The 13212-nt window shown below is 36.0% G+C and overlaps 1 protein-coding gene across 1 annotated transcript; it reads left to right on the forward strand.

The window, feature by feature from the left end:
* Nucleotides 1–6578: 6578 nt before the first annotated feature.
* Nucleotides 6579–11275, forward strand: LOC147404990 (hydroxyproline-rich glycoprotein family protein). Its single transcript, XM_086437790.1, has 2 exons — nucleotides 6579–6846; nucleotides 10828–11275. Exons 1-2 carry the CDS (start codon nucleotides 6635–6637, stop codon nucleotides 11075–11077), a joined length of 462 nt encoding a protein of 153 aa, XP_086293916.1. The 5' UTR covers nucleotides 6579–6634; the 3' UTR covers nucleotides 11078–11275.
* The last annotated feature ends 1937 nt before the right edge of the window (nucleotides 11276–13212 follow it).

Here is a 13212-nt window from a genome sequence, read left to right on the forward strand (position 1 = left end):
CGCCTCACATCCTCCTTCTCTCTCATCCGTCATCTCTCTGTCCCCGGGGCCTCATTCTTCCTTTGAACTAGTTCAGTTTCATGATTTTTCTGAGGATCCAACTCTCTCCCTTTGTGTCTGATATAATGTTTGGGGTCCTTCCAGCAACCCTAAGCTTTACCCACATTTGACAAACGTGTTTTGTCTTACATGGGCCAGAAGTTTTGGAATGGGCTATTTTTTGTGAGGATGATCTCTATGGTGAGGAGATCATCCTCACCAAAAATCAGCTCCATTCCAAAACTTCTAACCCCATCAAAAATGATTTACAAAAAATGGACGGTCCACGATTTTTCAACGTGTAAACATGGGGCTAGAATTTCAGAATGGGCTGATTTTTGGGAGGATGATCTTCTAATCATAGAGCCCATCCTCACCAAAATCACCCATTTCAAACTTCTAACCCATGGAGGACAAAAAATTTGTTAAAATGTGGGTAAAACTATAGGGTGCTGAACATTTCCCATATATATATATAGAGATAGAGAGAAGAGAGAGAGAAGAGAAGAGAGAGAGAGAGAGAGAGAGAGAGAGTGTGGTGTGTGTGATCCAATGAAAATATACTTTCAAAATAAGGTATCTTAATAGTTTTTGAAATTATACTCTACCAAAATTTATTATGAAATCAATTATTTTTGAATTGATTTTTCTTTTTATTCTACAATATTAAATATTAGATGAAATATAAAAAAGAATTATTCTACAATTTGATAAATGAATTTTGATTTTAAATCATAATAAATTTGAAATTAATTATCAAAATTTAAATAAAACAAATTTCATTGAAAATTATACTATGGATTTGAAATTATAAATTTCCTACCTTTGCAATTGGATTTTTAGTGATCCTACGATATTAAAATAATTATTTTAACTATTTCTTTTGGTAATTTGATAAAATATTTCAGAAATATTTTATCAAATTACCATTCCTATTCTATAGGAATGGGACACTTTTCTAGATCCTGATTCTATCGTTAAAGCAACAAAGCTTCTATTGCCACACGAAAATTTTCCTTGAACTTTCCAATTTGTATGAAAACGATAAGGAATTAAAACACATCTTGGGCAAGGTGCTCTTAAATAAAAGAGTTGTGGTAAGCTAACCCAAAAAATGACACTCAAAAATCACTCAACTGACATGGCATCTGCACATAACCATTTTTTTCGTAGGGCTACACGAGGAAAACTATCTATGGTTTTATGTAGTTGAGTGAATTTTGAGTGATTTTTTTTTTTCTATTTTTAAATTTATTTTTTAAATCAGTTTAATATTATTGGAGATAAAAGTTGCATGGTGTGGCATAATAGTAGCCCTTAAAAAAAAAAAGAATGTCCCATTCCTATAGTGAAATAAGGTGTCCACGTGTCTTATCTCCCTAATTGTTTGGATATGGCTCACCCACTTACGCTACTGAACTAGTTACCTAAATACAACTATTTGACAATTTAGGGAAAGAATATTGTTGGGATGGTGAACTAACAAAACCCCATGACTTTAAGACCTTTCTTGCTAGCACCAACTGCATATGAAGACTAATTCACCAACCTTACTATCTAAATCCCATATCCCTTCCGAAACCTCCATCTATAAAATCCCAAGAAACTGCCATAGTCCTCCACCCCACACAACATTCCATTCTTTACTTTCCTTCATCGAAACACCGAAAGATCACCTATTAAATCCCATCTAATCATGGCTTCTTGTGATCACTTCATCTCTTAGCTTTGTTTGTTACTTTGTCATTGTCATGCATCAATTTAAACATGGCAGCCCGCCATCTCTTGGACACTCCCGAGGCAGCAGCGCCACCCCCCGCACCAACCATGCCTGTTGTGCCCACTCTCCCTAAGCCCACGTTACCACCACCTTTGCCTACTATTCCAACATTGCCTAAGCCGACCTTGCCACCATTGCAAGCACCCAATTGCCTTCTTTGCCTAATTCTGCATTACCTCCACTCCCTACCTTGCCTACAATGCCCCCCGCCATTCCAAAGATCACATTGCCTCCACTGCCCGCAAATCCTTTGCCCACCATACCGACGACATTCCCCACAATTCCAACCATCCCAACCACAATTCCTTCGATCCCTTTCCTCTCCCCCCTCCCCCTTCAACCACTAGCCCATAAAATGTTCAAGTTTTATATGGTTAGAATACATTGATGATGCCAGTAGTCCATATTGGAAGGCCTTTTACCTATGTATTCTGGTTTCTTTGGTTTTGATTTTCAGTTTAGTTAAATTTATCTATGTGAGTTTGATTGGATAGTTTTTCTTTGTTTGTGGTCTATTTTTATGATTATGTAATTCCCTTTGATTTGTTGTCTATCTTTTGAAATAATAATGGACTGCTATATTCCTTTTTAAAATTTTTCTTCTAAAAAAATGTTTATGATTGTCAAGAAAATGTTATTCACTACAAAAGGATCTTCGGGAAAAAAAATGTTTGCTGGTATTTTCGCTAAGCAAACAAGAGAATTAAAATGTAAAAATAAAGAAATCGTTAAGATACAGGGCATACCCCCTACAGATACAAAGATTGGATGCTTGTTCGACAAACAACATTAGTGAAACAATGGTGGGAGACAAAATTTGTTCTATATGGCTTAAAAGTTTCAGATTGGACTGATTTTTTGTGAGGATGATTTCTATGGTGAGGAGATCCTCCTCACAAAAAATAAGCACATTCTGAGACTTTTAACCCTATCAAAGTGGTTTACAAATTAACTGTAAAAAATTGATGGTCCACATTTCCAAACCACTTTTGATGGGATTAGAATTTCATATTGGGCTAAATTTTTGTGAGGATGATCTCTTTGTGAGTATGATCTCCTCACCATAGAGATTATCCTCACAAAAATCAGCCCATTCCGTGTGTTGGCTCCGTGTTGTCTCCTTAACATTGTCTACCAATTGGGACTCTATAAAGAGGAGATCATCCTCACAAAAAACAGCCGAAGGACTCTACAATTGTGACGTGGCATGATCATATCACTCCACCTTCTTAGAAAAACCTTATTCTTAAGGTTTATGCCAAGGTCTCCTAATGATGCAAGGCAAAGAACAATATCTCAATTGATTCGTTGAGTCTCAAAAGAATACCGAATAATTGCACATAAAAATTAGATGATTCATACAGAATACCAAGCAATTGAAAAATAGAAAGATAATTCACTAAGAATGAATTTTTTTTAATCAAAAGTTCTTTCTAAACTTAGTATATTCACCAATTTTTAAATTCAAAGTCCCAAATCAACAACCCGATGAAGATATATATAATTTAAGTGTAATGATTTTCTAACTCAACTCTAATAGAATAACTCAATGAAGTTGCATGTGCAAGAACAGTAGATTTTTCCCCTCGGGATACACAACTACTATAACAGAATAACTCAACGACGTGGCATGTGCAAGAACAATAGATTTTCCCCCTCGGGCACTACGTGAAAACTGTAAAATTCGACAGAAAAAATTGACGGGCCAAGGCCCACGAATTTTAGAAACTGAATTTTGACTGCCTAGGACCGTCGAAATTCTTGATGTTCTTAGATTTGATGGCTTAGAGCTGTCGAATTTCTCCCATCCTTCATTAATTTGACAGTTTCGATCCGTCGAAAAAAAAAAATTGACAATGAAAAATTCAACCTCTTGGTCCGTCGAATTTTATGAAATTTGACGGCCCAAAACCATCAAATTTGGGTTTTTTTTTTTTTTTTTTTTTCACATTGTGGGGATACACAACTGTAGTTGTATATCTTGAGGGAAAAATCTACAATTCTTGCAATGCCACATCAATGAGTTTTTGAGTTATTCTGTCTGATTGAGTTAGAAAATCAACACTCATAATTTAATTTAAATGTCCTAAAAGAGTGCGAGGAAGACCCAAAAGAATGTGGGTCTTCCAACATACACACTACCAACGATAAAAGACGAGACATGACCTTGGATAAAATTGATAGGAGGAACATGATTTGTTGGCATACCCCAAGTCTTTGGGATAAAGACTTAATGATCATAATTATTATCACCCTAGCAAAGGTAATTGGCGCCGACAGTCTCCCAATCACCCAGTGGACTAGTACGTCGGATAAGGCCTAATGGTCTTGGTATTGGGCACAAGCCCATATACAGTACCAGGGCCCGCTCTCTACAGGAATACCACTGTATCCATAAAGAAAAAAAGAAAAAGAAAAGAAAGAATGATAGGAACAATATTTATTATGGCATCACTATCTGTCACCATAGTAAACATAACTGAAATTTACCAAATATTTGTAAAATTCTTTGACTTAAGGGTTAACCGATTAAACTGTCAAATTAACGATTCAAGCGATGATTAACGAATTAATAACATGATATGATAAAATTCTAAATTTCTACCCTACCCTCACCCTCAAAATTTTATTTATTTATTTGGATGCAACAAAGTAGATGTCCAACCTCTCTCTCTCTCCTCTAATTCAATCCTTTGACTCGAAAATCCCTTCGGGTTACATAAGGCACATATATTATATAATTGTTTGATTTTTTTTTTTTGTTTATTTTTCCATTCCTATGCGTAAATTTATAAACATTTAAAAATAAATAAAAATATTTTATTTTATACCCACAAATAATATATATAACAAAATAACTTGGTCAAGTTTCTATTCGGACTTGATGCATTTTTGAACTAACATGACTGGGTTTAATGAATTGACTCAACATTCACGAAGTTGACTAGGTGACTTAGTTCCATCAAGTTTTCGAGAACGAGTCACCTCAAAATATAATTGAGTCAAGTCAAGTTTTAAAGTTATTGTTTAGAAATGCCATTAGAAAGCAAATTTTGAAATGAAGCTTTTCGAATTCAATTGGGTTGAACAATTAAGCCTAATAAAAAAGTAATAATAATAATAATAATTGTACGGGTAAATTTCTTGGCTTGGTGTGGACAACTCAAATCTCTTTGGTGATAAGCTCTATACCTCCATGAATACGTTGCGGCACCAGTGTGAAACTTGCCAAACACCCTCTGACGCATAATTAGATTTCAAATTGTTGAAAACAATAGATAAGAGTTATGTTAATTCCTTCCCAAAGCTCATTCTCTCGAAGTCTCCTTTCTATTTATAGGTCCTCCTCTTTCCCAAACAGCCCCCATTGTCACGTCACCCTTTTTTCTTATTAAGAGGATTTTAGATTTATCCTTCTTCTGGATCCATGGGTTCATTAACAGAAAATACCTACATAATAGGAAATTATCCCTTTAAGAAAGAATGTTATTGACGCGGTCTATCACTCCAATATTCTCGAGATATCCTCCCAATTTATAATATGACTGTTTTATCTTATTATCCTCCCCTGGTCTATCCCTCCCGACCTAAGGATGGGCAGACACTCAACTATGCTATGTTGAGCAAAGTTGATGAACTACTTAAGTACCACAAATCTGGCTAGTGCCAGATACTACATTACTTAGCCGCTATACTACTCTTGGATTCAAACATATGTAAAATCGGGATCCAATTCGACCATTACCTATACAATTCAACCAACGAGTGTTGGGCATAATGGCCAAGGCTTCCCTCAAAAAAGGGAGAAGTCTTGAGTACAAGAACCCATGTTAGCCACAAACACATATTTTTCCTGACTTTCATGGTATGTGTGGTTTGTAGAGTATTGCATGTACCCTTGGGATTTAGGTAAGAATTGGTGCTCTAAGAGGACAATTGCCTTGCCCCCCAGTCAGGCCTACGGTTCTGACACCGTATCATTAATAATAATAATACATATTTAAAAGGGAATTGGTTACACACTTTTAATGAGTTATGAAAATGATCTATGAAAAAACACAACATTGCAACCATGTAAACACGAAATTCTGCATTAGATTTTCATCAGCAATACTCATATTAATGGTAAACAATAGCCACAATTATTGAAAACAAACATGTGCAATGGTCTTGAATTATTATTAAAAGTTTAAAAAAGAGAGCTTCTATTGCCACACCACACCAATATTTTCTTAGAACTTCCCAATTTGTATGGCACCAATAAGGAATTAAAACACATCTTGCGATGGTCTTATTGTTATGGGAAAAAGATGTTAGCAAACTCAAAATATAGGTTATCACCCTTATTGTTTAGATATGTCTCACCCACTTACGCAACTCAATATTTTCTTAGAACTTCCCAATTTGTATGGCACCAATAAGGAATTAAAACACGTCTTGGGATGGTCTTAATTATTGATATGGGAAAACAATGTTAACAAACTCAAAATATAGGTTATCTCCCTTACTGTTTAGATATGTTTCACCCACTTACGCAACTCAACTAGTTACCCAAACACAACTATTTGACAATTTAGGGGGAGAATATTGTTGGGATGGTGAACTAACAAAACCCTATCACTTTAAGGCCTTTTTTGCTAGCACCAACTGCATATGAAGACTAATTCACCAACCTTAGTACCTAAATCCCATATCCATTCCAAAACCTCCATCTATAAAATCCCAAGAAACTGCCATAGTCCTCCACCCCAACATAACTTGCATTCTTTACTTTCGTTCATCGAAACACAGAAAAATCACCGATTCCATCTAATCATGGCTTCTTGTGATCGCGTCATCTTAGTTTTGCTCGTTACTTTGTCATTGTCATGCATCAATTTAAACATGGCAGCCCGCCATCTCTTGGAAACTCCTGAAGCAGCAGCGCCACCTCCCACACCAACCATACCTGTTGTGCCCACTCTCCCTAAGCCCACGTTACCACCTTTGCCTACCATTCCAACATTGCCTAAGCCGACCTTGCCACCATTGCCAAGCACCCAATTGCCTTCTTTGCCTAACTCTGCATTACCTCCACTCCCTACCTTGCCTACCATGCCCACCATTCCAAAGGTCACATTGCCTCCACTGCCCGTAAATCCTTTGCCCACCATACCGACGACATTCCCCACAATTCCAACCATCCCAACCACAATTCCTTCAATCCCTTTCCTCTCCCCTCCCCCTTCAACCACTAGCCCATAAAATGTTCAAGTTACATATGGTTAGAATACATTGATGTGCCAGTAGTTCATATTGGAAGGCCTTTTACCTATGTATTCTGGTTTCTTTGGTTTTGATTTCAGTTTAGTTAAATTTATCTATGTGAGTTTGATTGGATAGTTTTTCTTTGTTTGTGGTCTATTTGTATGATTATGTAATTCCCTTTGATTTGTTGTCTATCTTTTGAAATAATAATGGACTGTTATATTCCTATTTAAAATTTTCTTCTAAATAAGAATGTTTATGATTGTCAAGAAAATGTTATTCACTACAAAAGGATCTTCAGAAGAAAAATGTTTACTGGTATTTTTGCTAAGCAAACAAGAGAATTAAAATGTAAAAATAAAGAAATAGTTAAGATACAGTGCATACCCCCCTACAGATACAAAGATTGGATGCTTGTTTGGCAGACAACGTTAGCGAGACAATGTTGGGAGACAAAATTTGTCCTATATGACTTAAAAGTTTCAGATTGGACTGATTTTTTGTGGGGATGATTTCTATGACGAGGAGATCATTCTCACAAAAAAGCAGCACATTCTGAAACTTCTAACTCTATCAAAAGTGGTTTACAAATTAACTGTAAAAAATTGACACATTTCTAAACCACTTTTGATAGGGTTAGAAGTTTCAGATTGGGCTAAATTTTTGTGAGTATAATCTCCTCACCACAGAGACCATCCTCACAAAAATCAGCCCGTTCTTCGTTTTGGCACCGTGTCGTCTCCTTAACATTGTCTGCCAAATGGGACTCTATAGTGAGTAGATCATCCCCACAAAAAACAGCCCAAGGACTCTACAATTGTGACATGGATTGCAACGTCGTATGATCATATCACCCCACCCCCTTAGAAATACCTTGTTCTCAAGGTTTATACCAAGGCCTCCTAATGATGCAACGCAAAGAAAAATCTCTCAATTGATTTGTTGAGTCTCAAAAGAATACCGAATAATTGCACATAAAAAACTAGATGATTCATACAGAATACCAAGTAATTGAAAAATAGAAAGAAAATTCACTAAGAATGGAATTTTTTTTAATCAAAAGTTCTTTCTAAATCTAGTATATTCATCAATTTATAAGTCCAAAGTCCGAAATCAACTCAATGAAGATATATAATTTAAGTTTAATGATTTTCTAACTCAACTCTAACAGAATAACTCAACAACATGGCATGTGCAAGAACGGTAGATTTTCCTCTCCAGATAGACAATTGCATACACAACTGTAGTTGTGTATCCTAAGGGAAAAATCTACAATTCTTGCAATGCCACATCAGTGAGTTTTTGAGTTATTATGTCATATCGAGTTAGAAAATCAACACTCATAATTTAATTTAAATGTACAAAAAGAGTGCTAGGAAGACCCAAAAGAATGTAGGTCTTCCAACATACACACTTTCAACGATAAAAGACGAGACACGACTCTGGATAAAATTGATAGGAGGAACATGATTTGTTGGCATACCCCAAGTCTTTGGGATAAAGATTTCATGATAATGATTGTTATCACCCAATCATCTAGAGGACTAGTATGTCGGATAAGGCCTAATGGTCTATGTACTGAGCACGAGCCCATATACAGTTCCAAGGCCCGCTGTCCACAGGAATACCACTGTATCAGAAAAAATTAAAAAATAAATAAATAAATAAATAAATAAGATAGATAGGAACAATATTTATTATGGCATCACCATCTGAAACCATAGTAAGCAAAATTGAAATTTACCAAATATTTGTAAAATTCTTTGAATTAATGGTTAACCGATTAAAACCTGCTGAAAAAATTACAACCTCTCTCTCTAATTCAATCCCTTAACATAAGGCACATATATTATATAATTGTACGATTTTTTTTGTTAATTTTTCCATTCCTATGTGGAAATTTGTAAATATTTTAAATAAATAAAAATATATTATTTTTATAACACAAATTTTGAAAGTTATTGTTTGGAAATACCATTAGAAAGCAATTTTGAAATTGTTGAAAGTAATAGATAAGAGTTATGTTAATTCCTTCTCAAAGTTCATTCTCTCAAGTCTCCTTTCTATTTATAGGTCCACCTCTTTCTTTAACAGCCCCATGGGCATATATTAATAGGAAATTATCCTTTTAAGAAAGAATGCTATTGACGCGGTCAATCACTTCAAGATTCTCGAGATATCCTCCCAATTTATAATATGACTATTTATCCTATTATTCTACACTGGTTTGCCCCTCCTTACCTAAGGACGGGTAGACATTTAACTATGCTATGTTGAGTAGAGTTGATAAACACCTAGGTACCACACAGCTAGGTAGTGTCAGATACTACATTACTTAGGCGCTATACTACTTTTGGATTCAAACATATGTAAAGTCTGGATCCAATTCGACTTCTACCTATACAATTCGGCCAACGAGTGTTGGGCATAATGGTTAAGGCCTCCTTCCAAAAAGGGAGAAGTCTTGAGTTCAAGCCTCCATGTTGGCTACACACAGGGATTTTTCCTAGCTTTCACTACGTGAAAATTGGAAATTTTGACAGGTCAAGGCCCACGAATTTTAGAAACTGAATTTTGATAATCTAGGACCGTCGAAATTCTTGATGTTCCTAGATTTGACGGCTTAGAGCTATCGAATTTCTCCCATCCTTCATTAATTTAACAATTTCAATCCGTCAAAAACAATTTGACAATGAAAATTTTGACACCAATTTGACCTCTTGATCCATTGAATTTTATGAAATTTGACGGCCCAAAGCCATCAAATTTGGGCTTTTTCACATTGTGTTTCTTGGTATATGTGATTTGTAGAGTATTGCATGTACCCAGGGGATTTAGACAAGATATGATGCTCTAAGAGGCCAATTGCCTTGCCCCCTAGTCGGGCCTATGATATGGACACCCTATCATTAATAATAATACTAAAAATAATAAATATTTAAAAGGGAATTGTTTACAGACTTTGAATGACTTATGAAAGATCTATGAAAAAACACAAGATTGCAACTGTGTAAACACGAAATTCTGCATTAGATTTTCATCAGCAATACTCATATTAATGGTAAACAATAGCCACAACTTTTGAAATCAAAGATGTGTAACCATCTTGAATTATTATTAAAACTTTAAAACAAGAGAGCTTCTATTGCCACACCAATATTTTCTTAGAACTTCCCAATTTGTATGGCACCAATAAGGAATTAAAACACATCTTGGGAAGGTGTTATTGTTATGGGAAAACAGTGCAAACTCAAAATATAGGTTATCTCCCTTATTGTTTAGAAAGGTCTCACCCACTTAGGCAACTCAACTAGTTACCCAAACACAACTATTTGACAATTTAGGGAAAGAATATTGTTGGGATGGTGAACTAACAAAACACTATCACTTTAAGACCTTTCTCGCTAGCACCAACTGCATATGAAGACTAATTCACCAACCTTACTAACTAAATCCTATATCCCGTCCAAAACCTCCATCTATAAAATCCCAAGAAACTGCCATAGTCCTCCACCCCAACATAACTTGCATTCTTTACTTTCCTTCATCGAAACACAGAAAAATCATCGATTCCATCTAATCATGGCTTCTTGTGATCGCGTCATCTTAGTTTTGTTCGTTACTTTGTCATTGTCATGCATTAATTTAAACATGGCAGCCCGCCATCTCTTGGACACTCCTGAGGCAGCAGCGCCACCCCCCACACCAACCATACCTGTTGTGCCCACTCTCCCTAAGCCCACGTTACCACCTTTGCCTACCATTCCAACATTGCCTAAGCCGACCTTGCCACCATTGCCAAGCACCCAATTGCCTTCTTTGCCTAACTCTGCATTACCTCCACTCCCTACCTTGCCTACCATGCCCACCATTCCAAAGGTCACATTGCCTCCACTGCCCGCAAATCCTTTGCCCACCATACCAACGACATTCCCCACAATTCCAACCATCCCAACCACAAATCCTTCAATCCCTTTCCTCTCCCCTCCCCCTTCAACCACTAGCCCATAAAATGTTCAAGTTATATATGGTTAGAATACATTGATGTGCCAGTAGTTCATATTGGAAAGCCTTTTACCTATGTATTCTGGTTTCTTTGGTTTTGATTTTCAGTTTAGTTAAATTTATCTATGTGAGTTTGATTGGATAGTTTTTCTTTGTTTGTGGTTTATTTGTATAATTTTGTAATTCCCTTTTATTTGTTGTCTATCTTTTGAAATAATAATGGATTGCTATATTCCTTTTTAAAATTTTCTTCTAAATAAGAATGTGTATGATTGTCAAGAAAATGTTATTCACTACAAAAGGATCTTCGAAAAAAAAATGTTCGCTTGTATTTTCGTTAAGCAAACAAGAGAATTAAAATGTAAAAATAAGAAATAGTTTAATATACAGGGCATACCCCCTACAGATACAAAGATTGGATGCTTGTTTGGCGAACAACATTGGCAAGACAATGTTCGGAGACAAAATTTGTCCAATAAGGCTTAGAAGTTTCATATTGGGCTGATTTTTTTTTTTTTTTTTTTGAGGATGATCTCTGTGGTGAGGAGGATCCTCCACAAAAAAAATCAGCCGAGTCTAAATCTTCTAACCCTATCAAAAGTGGTTAACAAATTAACAATAAAAAATCAACGGTGGATTTTTCTTTTTTTTGAGGATGATCTCCCCACCATAGATATCGCCCTCACAAAAAATCAGCCCATTTCAAAACTTCAAACCCAAAAAGGACAAAGGCGTTGGCTCTGTCTTATCTCCCTAACGTTGACTGCCAAATAGGACTTACGGTGAGGAGATCATGCCTAACGTTGTCATGCATCGATTTAAGCATGGCAGCCCGCCATCTCTTGGACACTTCTGAAGCAGCAGTGCCACCTGCCATGCCAACCATGCCTGTTGTGCCCACTCTCCCTAAGCCCGCACTACCACCTTTGCCTACTATTCCAACATTGCCTAAGCCGACCTTGCCACCATTGCCAAGCTCCCAATTGCCTTCTTTGCCAAAATCTGCATTACCTCCACTCCCTACATTGCCTACAATGACCACCATTCCAAAGGTCACATTGCCTCCGCTGCCTGCAAATCCTTTTCCCACCATACCCACGACATTCCCCACAATTCCAACCATCCCAACCACGATTCCTTCAATCCCTTTCCTCTCCCCTCCCCCTTCAACCACTAGCCCATAAAATGTTCTAGTTTTATATGGTTAGAATACATTGATGATGCCAGTTAGTCCATATTAGAAGGCCTTTTACCTATGTATTCTGGTTTCTTTGGTTTTGATTTTCAGTTTAGTTAAATTTATCTATGTGAGTTTGATTGGACAGTTTTTCTTTGTTTGTGGTCTATTTGTATTATTATGTAATTCCCTTTGATTTGTTGTCTATCTTTGAAATAATAATGGACTGCTATATTCCTTTTTTTTTTAATAAGAATGTTTATGATTGTCGAGAAAATGTTATTCACTAGAAAAGGATCACTATGTGAAAAAGGCCCATATTTGACGGTCTTAGCCCGTCAAATTTTGAGAAATTTGATGGATCCTCCCGTCAAATATTCTCTTGTAGAATTTTTTTTTCTAGACGGCCCTGGACTATCAAATTATGGAGAATGGACTTAAAAAAAAAACAAAAGAAAATCCATAGAGTATGACTGTCAAATTTGGAGGTTTAACAACAATAGCATGGTCCTCTAATTCACCAATTACAATGAACGAAATAATAATTAAAAAAATCAGAGAGAAGAAAAAAACAAAAGAAAAATCAAAAACAAGCCCCAAATTAAACTAAATAACCCAAAATTAAGATACATGTAAACCTCCTTATTAAGATCGAAAATTCTGTCGAAGCTACAAATAACTTACAATAAAGCAGTATATGATGTATATATCTTACTGTTTTTCTATATTGGGTAACTATGGTGGCATTGTTTCCTTTGATTTCTGTTACTTCTCCATCTATCCACGCAACCTCCGAATCCTCCGAAGACATGGCATGCATGCAGAAGTTGTCAATTCTATCTTACGGTGTTGAGAAAAATAATCATAAATGGTAATTTCAACAGCTTGGCCTTCATCATTGCCACCATCTCCACGTTTTACTTTCAATGGGAAACTATAACCAAATATGCAACCAGATTTGGAT

This window comes from Akebia trifoliata, chromosome 4 (assembly GCF_017979445.1).
Source record: "Akebia trifoliata isolate Shusen 1 chromosome 4, ASM1797944v1, whole genome shotgun sequence".
Taxonomy (NCBI): Eukaryota; Viridiplantae; Streptophyta; class Magnoliopsida; order Ranunculales; family Lardizabalaceae; genus Akebia; species Akebia trifoliata.

Bases quoted from the DNA above. Each gene is read 5' to 3' on its own strand.
- LOC147404990 (XM_086437790.1), top strand. From the start codon at position 6,635: ATGGCTTCTTGTGATCGCGTCATCTTAGTTTTGCTCGTTACTTTGTCA. The intron at 6,847-10,827 runs ATTGCCAAGCAC...ACCTTTGCCTAC, and splicing joins CCTAAGCCGACCTTGCCACC to CATTCCAACATTGCCTAAGC.